Source organism: Pelecanus crispus, chromosome 2 (genome assembly GCF_030463565.1).
Source record: "Pelecanus crispus isolate bPelCri1 chromosome 2, bPelCri1.pri, whole genome shotgun sequence".
NCBI lineage: Eukaryota > Metazoa > Chordata > Aves > Pelecaniformes > Pelecanidae > Pelecanus > Pelecanus crispus.
In genome coordinates, this window is record NC_134644.1 from 133,139,872 (window position 1) to 133,158,001 (window position 18,130).

General features: G+C 37.8%; 1 protein-coding gene across 1 annotated transcript in view; it reads right to left on the minus strand.

Moving 5' to 3' along the window:
- The window catches only part of NSMAF (neutral sphingomyelinase activation associated factor), a 42,731-nt gene that overhangs the window by 20,698 nt on the left and 3,903 nt on the right, over positions 1–18,130 (minus strand). The window contains exons 2-12 of the mRNA XM_075728225.1: positions 11,409–11,498; positions 11,232–11,310; positions 11,072–11,139; positions 10,948–10,984; positions 7,894–7,944; positions 5,412–5,483; positions 4,980–5,027; positions 4,802–4,854; positions 4,189–4,318; positions 3,124–3,195; positions 2,149–2,257 (exon numbers count right to left, since the gene is read on the minus strand). Of these exons, the coding sequence (XP_075584340.1) occupies positions 2,149–2,257; positions 3,124–3,195; positions 4,189–4,318; positions 4,802–4,854; positions 4,980–5,027; positions 5,412–5,483; positions 7,894–7,944; positions 10,948–10,984; positions 11,072–11,139; positions 11,232–11,310; positions 11,409–11,498 (809 nt within the window). The remainder of the gene's footprint in view (positions 1–2,148; positions 2,258–3,123; positions 3,196–4,188; positions 4,319–4,801; positions 4,855–4,979; positions 5,028–5,411; positions 5,484–7,893; positions 7,945–10,947; positions 10,985–11,071; positions 11,140–11,231; positions 11,311–11,408; positions 11,499–18,130) is intronic.

Sequence of the window (18,130 nt, forward strand, 5' to 3'; positions counted from 1 at the left end):
AGAGGAGCCCAGGCTGGAGCAGGTTTGCTGGCAGGGCTTGTGACCCCATGGGGGATCCATGCTGGAGCAGTCTGCTCCTGAAGGGCTGCATGGAGGGGACCCACGGTGGAGCAGTTTGTGGAGGACTGTAGTCTGTGGGAGGGACCCCACGCTGCAGCAGGGGAAGAGTGTGAGGAGGAAGGAGCAGCAGAGACAGTGTGTGATGAACTGACTACAACCTCCATTCTCCCCCTGCGCTGCTCAGGGCGAGGAGGTAGAGAAAAATCAGGAGTAAAGTTGAGCCCAGGAAGAAGGGAGGGGTGAGGGGAACGTGTTTTAATATCTGGTTTTATTTCTCATTACCCTACTCAGTTTTGACTGGCAATAAATTAAACTGATTTTACCCAACTAGAGTCTGTTTTGCCTGTGCAGTAATCGCTGAGTGATCTCCCTGTCCTTATCTCAACCCACAAGCTTTTTTGTCATATTTTCTCTCCCCTGTCCAGTTGAGGTGAGTGATAGAGCAGCTTTGGTGGGCACTTGGCATCCAGCCAGGGTCAAACCACCACAAGTTCACAGCACCTTGGTAAGTGCTTGAAATAGCAGAATTTAAGGACTGCAACCATGGCATGATGGCAAGAAATCGTCCAATCATCAAGTAATCACAGTGAAACCACATCCTTGCCATACAAAGCATTATACAGCACGCTTCTGCATGCTTGTTTTACAGGCTGCTCTTCCTCCTACTTAAAAGTCTTCAAATACCTTCTACCACCATTTGCTGCTGAAAGGTACAACACAAAGCTAAATAGGATTTCTATGGAACTTTAAATTATTCAAATACTATCACTACAATTATTAACTAGAAGGAAAGGAATTCAGATTAGGATATGGCGGTCCTCTATTTTAGCTCAGCATAGGCTGGAAAAACATATTCCAAACCTCCCTTCACCTTAGTACCTTAAATACTACAAGTAAAAAATGTTAGCACCTTCAAAGAGAGGATCTTCTGCTGTCAGAGACAGCTACTGAGGTGCTACAAACACCTGTAGAGAAAGGGCTCACCCTTTTTCTATTTCTAAGCTCCAGTAACAACATCATCATCATCTTCATCTACACTTTGAAATTTCATCTTTGGAAGTTATCCAGAAAAAGCCTGAAGCAGGGTAACAGCATGCAGTTATTTCAATAACAGAGAAAATCACGTCAGAATCTATTTCCTTTTCAAAAGGAAAAATCTAAAAGACTGAAATGATTCTCAGGGGAAGTGATTGTTCCTTTGCGGCCTTTCCACTTTGCTTTGTGAAGTGGGGAAAATGTCAACTGATATTTCAAATCATTAAATTCAATTCATTAAAACAAAACTACAGCACTGGTACAATAACAAAATAGTATAAAATTTACATAAGCACTTTCACTATTGGCAGTAAACATGAGTTTCAATATTTCCATTGTAGTAGCATTACAGAAAAACTATTAGGTTTTTGTCCTTGTTTTTCCAGGACACATGGTAGCCTTTTAGAAAGTTTCTGTTCATGATCTGCAAAAGATATGTATCACTTTCTAGGAATTAATGCATACAAGATTTAATAGAAATGAAAATTTAACTGTTTCAGAACGGTAATTTTCATCAACCACTGCTAAGATTGAGGAAAGTTCAGGTATTTATGTGTGCACTAGAAATCCATCCATTACAGGAACTTTCTCAACAGCATTTTTAATTGGACTTCACTGGGGGCCAGAGGGATCCACCCACAAGTCAGTCTATCTTTCAGCAAAACACAATTTAGCTGAGTGGATCTTATCTACTCCTTGCTTTGACAACAAAGCATTTTGGGTTTTGTTGTTGTTTGTTTCATTTGCTTGCTTTGGGTTTTTTTTTTTTTTGTGGGGGGGTGTTAAATAACAGTGCGTATCAAATTGCGAATCAAAACAATTAGTTTCACCTTAATAATACTATCTCAGCTTTCATACTTAGCTCTTCAAACACAAACAGAATATATACAACTTCGCAACATTCATTCTGAACTTTGCTTACTTCTATCAAAAATTTTTAGGGCTAATACATCTGTGTGTTCCCATTCTTCCCACACATCAACAAAGCAAAACAGAGAAAAATTTCTCCTCACAAGGTACTACGGACTACATTAATAAATAAATACTGCAAACCTATATATGTTGCGATAAGGAAATAGAGCTCATCTCGATCTTGATAGTTGTAGAATTTCAAGTAGATGTCAGAACATAGATCATTTTCTGTGCAAAATACTTCAAGTCCCTTAGAAGTTAAAGGGGGAAGAAAAGTAAATGACAGCAATTACTGACAAGCTGGAATATTCATGTTTTTAACAGAATAATTTCAGTTACTAATATCTAAAACTTAAGACTCTAAACCGGATAGCAGTTTTGCCCACAAAGTTTAACATTTTGGTCTTTCCTATTTCCAATCACAAAAGCATTCACAAAAGCATTCAGTTTACACCCAACTGAGCAAATAGCTTTATAGCTGTCCATATATTGGCTCTGTCTGGATTGATTAAGCACAGGTAATATACTTTTTCATCCTAAGTGAAGGGAGTGAGGCAAAGAATTACATGTCTATTTAGTTTAAATGTGTTTTGAGACAAAAATTTTGTTGAAGACTGAAATGTCAGTGCAAACACTGAAAGCATGCAACTGAGGTTCCACTGCAGCACTCTTGTCATCCCTCAGTCATGTACAGCGGGACTCATCACTCCACATTAGTCTCAATCTGAACCAGTGATCAAGCTCCCTCCTTGAATCAATCCAGAGAGAAAATACACCATGAGAGAGCAATTCATTCTATCCCAAGATAGGTGTTTGAGATAAATGGAATTAATTGTTCCCTGGAGGTACTCCCTTCTCCCTTCCCCTACACTGACTGCTTATGAAAGAAATTTTTCATCCTTGACAGAGTTCACTCTTCCTGTTTTCATCTTTTTGACAACACAGGGAACTGAAACACTTAAAAACCAGAAAGGATCTCTGAGTGCTGTTCACCACTTAATCCAGAGTTTTTAAAAACATGTAGCTTTTACCTAATGATGCACACAGTTGCAGCTGGTCATTTTAAGAAACGATATATACGGCTAGACATTAAAAAAAAAAAAAAATTGAGCTTACCAGTGGCATTAGGCCATGTCTTCTTTTATAGATGCGACGCACATTTTGCAGTGTTATTTGTACTACTGGTTTCTGTGGGGGGCAAGGGAGGGGGAAGAAAAGATGGAGATATTCCAGAAGGTATATGTTCTTCTACATTAACCTCTCCAGTCACTCTGAAGTTTCTCTCAACTAGAGACACTAGCAATATGAAAACAATATCCATCCATGTCATTTTAGCAGTGGAACAGCAGCGCTAAGCAGTTAGGTTAAAAAGAGGAAGCTTGTCTTTGCCGTTGGTTCTTGTCTGAGTAGCAAAGCAGTTTAAGAATAAATAAAGAATAGTGTATTATCCAACGAGTCTGTCACCAGATATAATAATCATGCAAAAGAGAAGCAGAACACAAGAAACTATGTCAAAAATAAGGAAGCCATTGGGCTGCTGGGCAAACTGTTTGCCAATGGTGGCACCTGGTGGACAGAAATTGAATGGCATTTTGTCACCTTCAGCTGTGAAACATTTTCCTTGTCTGGACATACTTTTAATATATTAGTGGCCTGCTAAGACTATTGCTGCTATTTCTGTGACAAAGTTCCAAAGCAGTAATCTGTCTGTGACATGCACTCAGTTTTTCTCTAAAGAAAGAAATTATCAGTTTAATAGAAAACGTAGCTAAGATCTTCCAATGTAAACTAAATGTATATAAAGCTCTCACTAGGTAGAACAGCATCACAGAGTAAGATTAAGAAACTTATCTTAAATGAAATGTTACAAAAAGTGATCTTTAAATATTAATAGAGAATGAGCAAAGGAAATTTTGTGCTTTGTCAGTAGGAGGTCAACTTTAAGCAAGTTAGCACACAGTAAAGCCTCAGAAGTAGAGATACGCTGAATGCAACAGGGCAGCGCAGATCAAAGGTGCAGATCAAAGGAAAACTAAGGAGCTTCTGATTACAACTGAAAATACAGTCTTCCTGGAGATGTGCTTCATGTGCATTTAAGAGGAATAATACAGAAAATGAAAACTGTCCGCTAGAGGGGCAGCGTGCTCACATCATATGCAAGACCGTCTATGAGGCACTTACAGGATATCCATTAAGAGGCTGGAAGTACAAGTTAGCATCAGTAACACACACATGCCCTGGATTAGTCACCAGTGGTGTCACCATTTCTGCTTTACATTCCATATGCAGCGTTTCAGAAATGCTTTGAAATCTACAAGTGAAGAGAGGGAGTAAGTTTACCTCCAGTTCTTACTTAGGTAGAGCTACCCTTACATTCTTTAGAAAGGTTTTAGAATGGGGACTTCACTAAGCCTATTTTAGACATGAAGAAAGTTCCTTCTTGAGACCTCTACTTTAACAGGCACTCCAGAAAGGAAAGTTGCTACATTCTGCACCAGTCTCAGAGCAGTAAGACAGTTGACTTTTCTATACAGAACTTTATTTGGCATATACTGATGCACAATTTGCAACAAATTCACAGAAAAACCGAACAGTTTGGAGAGATAAAAAAAGAAACGCTTTCATCTTCACAACACAGAATTTCCCAATGGTTCAGAACACAAAGAAAGAGGTAACCCTCTGAAGTAGAGGACTTATGCTGCCCCAAACAAGCACCTATTAAGTACCGATGCAGTAGACTATTCAACCAACAAGCTGAAAATCATTTCCCAGTAGAAAGTGATTAGAAAGATACCTGTTTTTATCAAATGAAGTTCTAGCCAAGCGTGACTGCAATATAGCAGTTATCTAATGTGGAAGGAAAAAAAAGTTAATATGGTCTATGATTCAAATGCAATTAGAATTTTATTATTAAACAGTGATATCAGAATTTCATTATTAAACAGTGATATCAGAAATTATCAGATACTTACCATGGCAGCTTGATCTCCCATCTTATCTAGACAAGAAGCCCTGTAAAGCTAAAGAACAATGAGCTTTAAGTGAAACAGCACACAAATCTCCCACACAGCTCAGAATTCAACAGCAATTGGGGTGACTTTAGCATTCTTGATGACAGAGTACTAAAAGAGCTGTTATTATTTCTCTTTAAAGTAGGACATGTTTGTTCATTGCTACTGTCATGTCATTACTTTGTCTATATACTACCACCCTGCATAGTAAGAGCTAATATGGGTAGCTTACGACAGCTGTCAGAACTAGATGCTCTGTTCAACTGCTACATTTTAAAAACAGATATTCCAAGAATTTCACCTTGAGAATAAATAAAGCAAGCTCTCCATTAAGTATCAAAAAAAAAAAAGATGCTGTGATAAAGTGTGTAGTACTATCAAATAACCACATACCTGATGTAGAGTTTGCACAACATCTCCTAGTTTCCCAGCAACATCCAGTTGGAATAAGTGTTCTGTTCTACCCTAAACCCAAAAGTACATTTACTGCAAATGAGTCTAAAATAAAGCTCAGTGAAAAAAAGTTAAAACTAAAATCAATACTCTAATACCTAGATAAAGTATGCTATCAAAGGTTGCAGTATACCAGAAACATTCCACAGGCAGATGTTAAACCTGATTTTTTTTTTTTCTTTACAAATATATCTTCCCTGTGGTAAGCTCTTTGTGCAGTATTTAGTCTGTTATTTAATACAATGCAACATAATAGCTTTGAAGTGAACAAATTAATATCGTGTAAACCTCAGTAAATGTAGAACTAGTACAGCTCTATTTTAATATCAGGTAAAGACATGTAAATATAGAACTAGTAAATTACATGTTACATTTAAACAGTTACTGTATATCTTTTAGACAAAAGATACCAGGCCATCAAATCTTTAAAGACTAGGCTATAAAAGTTATCATTCTCCTCTACATAAATAGTTTTGAGCTGAAAAGATCCCAAACCCAACTACAAACCTGTTTTGACTAGTCATTTATAAAAACCTCACTACACATCACCCAGCATACATGGCATACACATTTTTTCCTCTACAAAGTTTTCCCAGCTTTCTTAAGTGTCATTTCATGCATATATTTCTAGTTTTGACTAAAATATATTACAAGTATGTGCATGGATCAACTGATACTAACTCTTACACATAACTCATATTTAGGAAAGGTGGTGGGATCCCTTGATGACCCCTGAATGTAGTATAAAACTGTATCAACACATTTCTGTAGGGTTTTGTAATTTCTCAGGCTAGACTTTAAAAAAAAAAAGTGATTAATAAGACAACATCAAGACATTGATCAGTGATTAATAAGACAATATCAAGACATTGATCAGTGGATACAACTGGATTAATTTAAAACTGAAAGAAAGAAGACATGGAAATCTAGACGATCTTCAGTGTAATGTATGTGATCTGAGCTGAACTGACAGCAATCCAAGAGGAAAGCATGCTTCAGGAAGCAAACAGAGCTGGAGTAAAAGGAGACAAGAAATTCAGCAGCAATTTAGATAAAAGCCTTGTAACATTTCACCCAGAGCACCATTTTCCTTCAACAGGGAAAGAAAGCACAGCTCTCAAATCCTAGTGGATGGTCTACAAGGATTGCTTACAGCCAACAATGTAAAAGCTTTTGTGAGCAGTTTTCTCTGTAGTTTTCCAGCCATATGCAAAGACAACAGCTCAGTGTTTTGTAATTGAACTGAAACAATCAATGCAAGACATGAAGATAAAATGTACTACCAAATTCCAGCACTCAGTGGTGCATCTGGAACTGGCAATGATTCAAGTAGAAGATATTTAGCAGCAACAGAAAAAAATCTGAAATGATTGAAGGAGAACTAGATTTCTTGCTTCAATATGCAGAAACATAGCTGCACTTTTGTGAAGTAAATTGTAACGGTTAACTGTCAGGAATGTTTTAGGTACGAATGAATCTTGACTTAGGAGAAAATAAAGTGAGAAGCCTTCCAAACAGCCCTTTTGATTCTTTTCTTTTTCACTGTGTTGGCAATGTGATATTTGTATGATACTTAATAAATCTTGCACATGGAGGCAAAACAGAAAATAGAAGGACTAGAAAACAGGTTCAACACATGAAGAATTAATGGCATAAAGCAAGCAAAGAAGATAAAAAGAAATCCTAGTTTAGAGACAGATCTAATCACAAAACCAACCCAAAACAGTTGTTGAGAGAACAGAGATAATCTCTTGCCTCTTTGCGGTTCATTACAGTAGCACAAATTTATGGCCTCCATTCTTAAAATTTCTTACTTGAACAAATATGTTGAGAAAAATAATCGTGTCAACTTCAATTATTGGGCAAATATGGTGTTTAGTGACTGCATTTTCATTTTGTGTTTGTGTCAACCCATCTCGCATTCCAAGTGAAAAACCCTTACTTCTATGCCTTGAAGTCTCCAGGCTCAGAATCAGAGCAGACCCACCCCATCAGCAGAAAGCAACCAGAAGTAAGCTCTGATTTCTGCTATTTCTTTGAACTGTGAAGCACTCAGCTGGGAAATATCAATTAGCAATCTCTCATCTCAGGTGTGAGCAGAGCTGAGGAGAAGCCATTTAGCCAGGATGCAGCATCCACTGAATACTAGCAGCCAGCTGACAGCTCTGACTGTTGAGTCCACAGAGCTGCACGTCAAGGTAAATAGCAAGTGTCAAGTCTGCAGTATGTCCTCCAAGAAATATCACAAACCCATTATGGAAGACTTCAGACACTTGTTTCATCAATATGTACAATTACTTTTTTTTTTCAGCTTTATTGTCATACTCCTTAAATTATAATTATCTTACTCTTTCAGAAATGAGAACATAAATCCTTGCAAAATGTTAGTTTGCTAAGAATAGCGAAAAAAATATATACTTACTCTTACTGTTTTATAGGGTGCAATAATGTTTCTTTCTTTAATGAGAAAAACCTGAAAGAGTAAGAGATGTTACAGTTTCAGTCCTTAAAAAATAATAAAATAAATCAGAAGTACTGATAAAGACAAAGCTAAGAATGCTGTTTAAGCAAGCAAAACACTGGGTTGCAGTATCCTGCTTTAGCTACCCCACATAAACTGCAGAAAAACAATGACCTAACTTGCAGCTAACTGCAAGAGGGGCAAGTGTCCAATTTAGTTCAGAGGCTTACTTACTTATGTAATTTATTAATGTGTTTTTATTCTAATCATATGACCTTCAATGAGTTGCAACATTAAAGCCAATACACACAGCCATCTGTCTAATCCCGTTCAGTGGAAGGATCCTCCCCCTCTTTTCTTCTGGTGGCTCATGCCCTTAGGGTTCTGTCCTGATGGCAACTACCCCACAGGGGCAACTCACAACATAAACTACTGTGTAAACCTTCTCAAATGAACCCCTTCTTCCACTGCCAAACACTTCACTTCCAGTTCCAACCGCCAATGAAGACCAGATTTCCTTTCTCATCCAACAGCATGTTTTTGAACAGTTTTGTTTCTCTGATGCTATTCTCACATCTGAGAGGATCTTCCCTCCCAAAAACCCCCATGAAACTGCTCTCCTTCTTCAGAACATTCTCACAACTCCTACAGAAACGCTTGACTGCTAGCACATTGGTTTCTAGATATCACCTTACTATCTGCTGTCTGAAAGAAGACAAGCCAGAAATAAGTCGTGGTTTTGCTCTGTTTGTAGGGAAGGCTCAAACTTGCTAAATCTCAGGCCTGAGTGTAAGACTCGGGATTGGTTCTGAACTGCACAAAACACACTAGACTTCACTACCAACTGTCTTCTACTCCATGGCCCAAGAGACTTGGCCAATCAAAGGGCCTTTTCCATGCCTCAGTTTGCTTCCTACAGCTAGCACACCTGTGGTTCTACACTCCAAGGCATTGTGGCAGCAGCCTCAAACCAAGAGCAAATATTAAACTTGCAAGAACTGATGCTGTACCATTCTCTAGCCAGAAGCCTTCTGGCTGGCACGTACAGCCTTCCCACTTCCCATCAGCTGACAACAGAGCCAACCGTCACTACATGACCACTCACAGCATCGTCCAGCCAGAAGAAAGTGAGTGGTATGCTTAGAAGCCTACAAGCTCAGCATGCCTCTAAGTGCTACATTAAAAAATAATGGCAATTAGTGCCTTTCATGTCACATCAGCGTGCATGGACCTGAATCGGGCCATAAGAGAATAAGAATCAGAGACACCTGCTTTACACTTAGATTGCTCTTCTGCAGGACAATTAAACATTTTTCTACACTGAGAGACCCAAATTACATGAAAATGTAGACAATACAAGTTTAAAAAAAAAAAAAAGTAAGCAGAGCAAAAACTTTAGCATACTGTATTCATCTCCTATTTTGGAGGATTCTTCCCGAGATTTAGCTTGAGAAAAAAATACTGAAATAATCTCCAATTATTATTTCCATTTACTGGATTTTATAGCCACTAGTTTCTAAGTTGCCTGTTACATAAAGCAAAGCTTCTTAGCCAGCTATGCATTAACAATTTTTTTTGAGCCTGAAAAGGCTAAGATGTTTAAGATGTTCCAATTATTCGCTATGTGGAGTTTCCTACAAGACAGAAATTCTACTTAGAAAAAAGTTATCATTAGATCACAATTTGTCGTAAGTACAATTAGCAAGTGCTTCACCCTTGAAAGTCCCTATGCCTTTTATACAAAAATACCAGTATTTATCATGCCACCCAGCTATTTCAGAATGTTTCCCCAGAGACAGGAGGATGACTGGCAAGCTATGCATGGGAGGGACGGGGAGTAGGGGGTGCTAACCACACCTGCCATTTTAAAAGTTAATGCTGCTTTCCTATGAGATGTTTTTATAATCATTTGTTCTTCAGAACATGTACTAATGATGTATGGTGGAACAGTTGCATGGAACAATTAAAAATACCATTTTTAAAAACACTCTATACACAAAAAAACTGCCAACAAAAAAGACCTTGACTACACAATACTCTTCACAGAAGCAGTTTCAAAATGAAATTAAATATACTGATTACTTTAACACAGTCCACAGACCTCTCCAGCATAGCTAATACTAAATGCTTGAGTTCATTGTTGACTACAGCAGTACTTAACTGAGCAAGAATATCAATTTTAGGTATTACTAAAGACAGATTTTACAAAGATGCTAGAATGATTAAAAGGATATTTCCCACCTCATCTCTGTTCTTTCCTGAAATGAAAACATGAACATTTTTTGGAAACTTTTACAGCTTTGGAACACCAATTAGCTTCAATTTATCAAAGCTTGAAGTATATTCCCTTGGTTAACATTAAGTATGAACATAGAATCATAGAATGGTTTAGGTTGGAAAAGACCTTTAAGATCATCCAGTCCAACCATTAACCTACACTACCAAATCCACACTAAACCAATCAAGGGTAGACTACACTAAACCATGTCCCAGAGTGCCACATAGTGCAACATATCCAAGTTAACCACAACTCATCATTGAAACTTGAACCCAGTATTTCAGGACTACTCCTGAAAATTATTTGGTGGACATACAGCACAGTCCAATGTTTTCACAAAGCTGAACTGAAAGGACCAAGATAGCTTTGCCATTACCACTACACGCTGCAGGAAGTAGGAGAAAGCGATACAGCAAGACCAAAACAAAGATGATTAATAACCAATTTAATTTCAGTCTATTCTCCTTTTTCATTCAATTCTAAAATTGCCCTAAGCTCCATTATAAAATGCACAGCGCAAAAAGTTCATTTTATCAAATTAATGACTTAATGAAGTCATTAGCAGTTTGAAATTTCCAGCATCAACAGTTTCACATTAATGCTAAGTTTTTGACACTAATTAGTTTTGTTTCCAGTTAACCCCCCACCCTAAGACTCTGGCTTTGAGAAAGACACACCATTAAAGAACGTAACCTCACTCATTTATACATCAAGAATCTGTTATATGCAGGTCTTACCTGGTTACATACAACAGAAATCCCTCCAGATGTATCCCTAAAATGTAAATAAGATATTTGAAGAGATGGGCATTTCAACTTTAAAAGGAGTTAAATACATACACAGTAACTCTAATTCACATACCGTGTGAAAGGGTTATTTGCTTCATTATCTTCTGGGGCTTTTATACTAATGCAGTCTCTCAGTGGTATCTGCAGCAAGTTATAAAAATACATACTCCTTCTTAAAAGCTTTTTAAAGAGAATCTTAAGTTACCAAGAAATTGTAAGTTTGCACTGCTTACCTTGATAATGGGTTGGATATTGTCATCAGGTTCAAAAATGATTGACTTTGAACAGATTTTTAGAGAGCCTCTGAATTTTCTAAAAGGAACAATAAAGAAGAAAGTAGTTGTGTATGTGTTAGACATACATGACACTAGAACAACTCCAGTAAACAGATGTATGTAAGAGTTTTGTACCTTTCATCTCTGCGACCTTTATTTATAATATGATTAGCTGTGTGCTGTTCAAAGTAATATTCTTCCAAATTAAGAAGCAGCAGTGAAAACCTACAAATAAAAAAAATTATTTGTTTAAAAAGAAAACAATATAACAGTTACTATTCTTAATAAAATGTATCAAGTGTTTGGGAACTCTTCACTGCTTTCTGTGCTGTGCCCCACACCCCAGAATGAATTAATTTAAATTAACTTTTTAGAAGAACAAACCCATATGCAAAATTTGTGTACACATGAAGAAGATCGACTGACGCTCTTCCGACAGAGATAAGGTTAGATATTTGATTCTGTTCATATGTCTCAGGTGGGAACTATCCTAACATAGCCAGGCTTTCCCCACAGTAAACATTAGTTTAGCCCTGATCAGTGTATGCCAGTCAAAATATGCAATGACACAAAAGGAGGGGCAGGAACTAATCGCTTGGAATGGAGGAGATTAGATCTTTCTGAAGCAAAGCCAAATTACTTCGGTCTAAAGTGTTAAGTGAAAACACGGCCACTTTTTTTTTTTTATAACAAAGCTGAGCCACTCGATGGATATCCTCTGAGGAAGCATTACCTTCCTCTCCAACCACATTTCTGCACTTCCTCTGTACCAGTGCCTGTTCAACCCCACAGGAAGCCTGTTTATGGACTAATCCAATAGACAACAAGCCTCAACAACAACAACAAAAATAATAATAAAGAAATTGAAGTCTTATAAAGTATTTAATTGCAGGATCATAGTTAACACCAGTGCTGGTACGAGGTAAATGCAAATAGGCTAGATTAGATATAACATGAAACTGCATTCTCTAACAACTTAACTTAAAAAACTGCTGCAAGTGATTAAAACTCACCAACTTGACTAACAGGGTGAACACATGGTCACCTATGCATTTCAGCTGTGGGGAATGCCAGTGGGTATTGGCACAGCAGGAGGATCAGAAACATATCAGTTCAGTTGGAAGTACAACTGTTTGTGTGCAGTGCTGGTCTGATGTGCAGAAGTACTTAGTATTCATTCACATCCATGCTTTGAGCTTTTTGTACTGTTTTTGTGATGTGCTTCACGAGAAATGCCCATGACAATGCTAATAAACACCAAGTGTCCCCAGAGCAGTATTCTAATAGCAGTAAACAAGTCGAGAGTTCACAAAATGAACTGAATGTACTGAAGAGCCTGCTCATTAAGAAAGCATATTTCACAGTAGAAAAAACAGCATTATTGGAAAATACATCTTGTTCATGTAAGACCTGTGTTGTGTCTGTTATATTAAACAGAACATAACAATAAAGGTTTACTATAACTACAAGTAACAGTGGGTCCATATGCTCAAAACTGCTTGTGTGTCCAAGACACTTTGTCCTAATGCTCTGCTGCTTTTTCTCTCTTGAAAACAGGTATTTTATGATGCCATTAAGAAAAAACTGAGGTTAAAATGTTAGAAAACATATGAGTTAGAACAGTATACGCCATACAAAACTCCTTAAGAAAATTCAATACAAATCTCAAAAAGTCTCTTCAGCCTCTACCCTAGTTGCTGTTATTGTATGGTTCTTGAACATCTCTAGTTTCCAATGGGGTTTTAGGGGCTTTGCATACATACCCCTTCTCAGAAGACTAACTTCAGTTGCCTTCTGTTTCTCATAGAAGTCTATCCTTCAAACTTACCACCACCTATGAAAGCATGTCCTATCAACAGGTGGAAACTAATTTTCCAAGTTTCTGAGGCCTTAATGCCTTTGAAGGAGACAAATCATTCTTTTCATATTTATTTTGATCACTCACCTTCTGGAAGCTAAAATAGAAGGTCTAGCTCTGCATTTTGAGGGAAAAAAGCTTCACTAGGAACGGTCTATAAGCTAAGGGAGAAGTATGAAACTGTAGCAGCTTCCATACCGTTACCATTAAATCCCATTTTTCAACACATCATCCAGTTGAAATCATCTGGGACAAACTTCAGTTTCCAGAATTTTTCAAACTCGGCTCTAGCAAGTCCTATCACATTTTGATTGAAAGCTTTTTAATAAAGCTACATTAGGATATATAAAGAGCAATTCATCATCAGAATGTTTTTCTTTGTAGAATATATAAGCATATACATCTGGCTCATTATCCACAAGCCAAAATATTTAAATAAAAAAAGTTAAGAACAAAGGTAATACCCAGATTTATTTGGAGAAATTCCCCCAGAAACTGTTGTATCTTTATACTCAACACCTTATGCATCAAGTCACCTTCCCAAAACCAGAAGCTGTGGGCTACTGGGAAGGTTTTGAGGCACACATTCCCTGGCATAATCCTCACTCCTGCTGAATCAGATGATTTCATGAAAAAAAAAAAAACCAAACCCAAACCACACAAGGTATGCACAAAAACTCAAGATAAGCTCTTCATATTGGCTAACTAGGTTTATTCCTTTTTAAATACAGTATTTACTAGCAGCATCCAGTTTACCCTTTTGCTATTAGTCTCCCTGTGTCTCTTCCACATGACTACTCACTATCCAGTTTTACAGAGACAGCATCACTGTAGAGCTTCTTGCTAGAGACCAGCGACCTCCTATGCCGTAATCTCACGCTCACTTTCTGATCTCAGCTTTGCTGTCTTGAAAAAGTGTTGTATTGCTGGCAGCTGTTAAAGCATTTTTCTCCAAATTGTACGTCATATAGGCCAGGTGCATTTTCCACATTTTATGTTTCCCCCCCATGCTCTCCACAGAGCCTTCCAGGTGGTTTGGCAGTCTCTTCCAAGCATTTCTGTGCTTGTTGCTACTCTCCTACTCGTGAGTCCATTTACTGTAACGGCATTTTCCCATACTTTCAGGCTGCTATGAGTCACTTCTGCAGGAAGACAGAGCAGACATCAAATCTCCACAAATACAATCACCAATCTCTACTCTTCTCAAGCACCATTTGCAATCAGGACGAACTTACAGCCTGTTCAAAGATTCTGTCACAAAAACTGCACCATTCAAAATTCCACCTTTCTTAGCCATAAAGTATCCCTCAAACCACACGATTTCACTGTCTGATTCTTCACTAGGACAAAAGAACATATGATTAAAGACATCATTAGCTAAGAAGAAATATTGCTATTCTTTTTCCTGGAGTCCAACTGTTTACATACCCATATCAAGTCTGTTTTGAACTCTTTTTCACGATACTGCCAGTGTGTTCCAGCTCCCTGGAGCTTTTCATGTATCCTTTTCTCTTGCTGTTCTCTTTCAATTGCTCCTGACAATAGTCCCTCTTACCTTCATTTCTACAAATACATTTTCAAGTTCCAGTTATGATACCATAAGTGGAAACAAAATTTTCACACTTCACTTGCATCTCAACTACTGGCTAACAAATCTAGACCAGTTCAAGTTACTGCTAATTATGAACTCTGGAGATTATGAAGCATGATCTCTGGAATAACCTTCTGGAATCTCTCAACTCATCTCGTCCTTACTGCTTAAGTATTTAAATTTCATTTGTCTGTGTTAATGATCCATAGGGCTGTCAAAAAAAGGAAAAGTCAAGTTTCATCAGATGTTCCTAGAGCACAGTCAGAGCTTTTTATCTTCACAGAACAGACTTCTTCCACGTAAATAAGTAGAGACACTGATAGTTATTGTATCAACAGGGTCCCTCTTCAGAACAATCACTGCACAGAATGATACTTCAGGCTTGCCAGGAGGTTTAACAAGTATTTACAGATAGCAGGGGAACAGATCAGTCTCTGATATGTTGCATGAGTAGGCAAACACAGTGTTGTGAAGTCCTGAAAAAAACAGGAAGTCAATCACAATAGCTATACTATTAAAGCAGTGGGGATCTTCAACATGCAACTAAGCAGCTAGACTTTAGGCTGACTGTCTTCCCAAGAGCTAAACAAGGTATTCCAGAGACACTTGTGATATCAAGATGACTGACATAGAAAATTTATGTACTATCAACTGCTATGTAGTCCTACAACAGGAATTTGTATGCACACTTAGTATAGATCTAAAATAGTAATTTAATTCTTCTGCACATGACAGGAGGAAAAAAAAACACAACCAAAAAACCAACAAATAACAGTAGGAAGAGAATGCATCATACCCTGTATAAGAAACTGGTTAAATCTGTAACAGTTGAGAACTGTATTGTGGTCTTCAGCCACTGAGAAGCTGTACTGTGCTGAGCAGTTAACAGCACACGCTGTAAGGCTATGACTTACCACACTGCCGTGGAAGAACAGCCTGGATCACAAAGCCAATGTCAAGTTAAGTACGAGTAAGCAAGTCTGTTCCCAGTCTACTCTCCCTTGCCTTTAAGTCTGACCCCAAGATGTAAAAAAAACCTCAACCTCAGCAATTAGTCAGGCAAACTGGTCTTCCAGTGAGAAGGACTGGACAACTTCCATAATGTAATTGGCTCCCCCCCAGAAAAATAGATACCTATCCAAAAAAATATATTTTCCCCCCCCAAGAGCAAACCGTAAGTATTCACTGGGAAATGCACAAAAATACTATCACATCTAAAATGAAAAAGATTTTTTTTTTGGTCCTTTTAAATTATCAGCAAGAACTAGTATCTGAAAAAAACAGTTCTGGTTCTAACACAAACAGGTTTTTTTTTTAATAAAAGTCAAAGGGATCTTCTACATTTGCCTGCTGCTCTCAAGCTGTGTATTCCTATAATACAGTAATAATCAAATATCAGAAACTATTCTGTTTCAGGAAAATAGAAAAGGATCAAGTTTGAGATATTTTTCTTATCGGCAAGTGGTTCATTTTAATCCATTTTCAAAACATATAACACAATTGTTACTTGAAACTTCCCAAGTATAAATTATTTAATCAGCATTTATTAAAAATCGACTTAGAAGGGTAATGCTGTATCTTCTCTTGGAAAGCTGGTATCTGTCGACACAAAATCCTTTGAAATCAAGCAATAAAACTCACCCCTTAAAGTGTATTACAGGGTATTTTTATGCTGACTTCCTAATACAGACACATTTCACAGGTTTACATTCACAAATTTTGTGGTCACCATGCTATTTAATGGCTTGCAACAGACTGATGAAGTTAGTAAGCCACAGTCATGTCTTCAGGGATCATTTACCATTTTGTCTTGTATATTGAACTTGACATCCTAGACTATTTAAAAAAAAAAAAAATCTTGTTTTAAAAATGACAAAGAGAGACAAATTAGACAAGATTTTCAAAGAAAGCTCAAACTCCATGAAAGTACCTATATGGGGTGAGAGTTTGAAAGATGTTCAATGCCTTATATTATAGCTTCTTAATGGTCTGGTCTTTATCCTCAAAGTCTCGCCAATAGCAAACAAGCTTTCAGAAAACTTCTGAGGAGATGATATTTTCTTAATACATGAGATAATTTGAAAATTGGAACTTAAGGGGAAAAAAAAAAAAGCTTCAGTAGCTTCACTGGTCCAACCTAGCCCACCAACTTGTAATGCTTCAAAAACTACTCACAGTTGTGGAGACCATCCTCTTCTGACTGAAAAAGCTATCACATTAGCAAACAGATCAGAATACAAGCTTCTGCTCAGAGCTGTGGAGTTTCCCCAGGGCAGTTTTGCACAGATTTAGTAGCCTGAATCAATCGATGGAAGGGAACATCGAGTACCAGAGATGGTACAATGTGAAAGGGTCAGGGGCAAGAACAAGGTGGCCAGGAACAAGACGTTACCCTTTGGAAGGTTGCAAGCCTGTGCAGCAGCTCTGCTGTCAGAGATGCTGAGAAAGGCAGTTTTCACTTTCCAGGATGAAATGAGTTGGTAGCCACCATCGCAAAGCCTTGAACTTTAGAGTGGGTGGAAGGGCACTTAAGCTGTTACATCTCAAGTTTAATGCAAGCCCTGCAGTCTAAATCAACAGCAGAAGCAGCTTGGGGCATGGGGGTGGGGGGAGAAGAACGTGCTAGACAAGGGAACATCTTCTATTATAACAATTCACATAGCTGGGGGGAAAAAAAAATAAAAACAAAACCAACTTTAAAGAACATAAGGAATTTCCCAGGTCTGAAACAGAAGGAAAATTGTTCAGTCACAATTGTGTTGGTCTGGGGCTGTATGTTGGGGGCACAGGAGGGGAGGCAGTGGATAATCAGTGTAATGTAGTCACACACACCACCGCACCCCTCTCAGATAACTTTAATGAAGGCTCTAACAGCTTTTGTGTTGGAACATCTTCAATTCCCACACAGTGTTAGAAGTATACAGAACCTGGTGGAATAAAGAGTTAATCTTTCAATAGCATATGACGGAGCTGTTTAAGCTTCAAAGGTAAGCACCTACTCTTAAGGGGAGAGGTAAATTAAAGCATGCTAATATAACTTTGCTTGAAGACTTATTTCAAACTCCTGCCTTTGTATTGTCCCAGAAAAATTATATTAAGAAAATCTGAAAATTCATATGGAAGTGATGTGGAAGGTATTCTCTTGTGAAGGGAATCAGTATTGGTTTGTTTGAGAAGCAGCTTCAAGGGAAGGCAAGGAGGGAGGCTGGGAAGGCAAGCACCTTGCCAAGAAAAACAGAACTTTATCTACAGCAGGAGAAAGAGGGGTGATGCAAGTAAGGCTGGTAAATGAACAAAGCAGTGAAGAAGTCTGGTTGCTCTCTTCTACATTCCAAGTTGAAAGTGACTTGTTTATTTTTGCCTTTTTCAACAACCTCCCATATAATTGCCACTCAGAAAAGGGCCAAG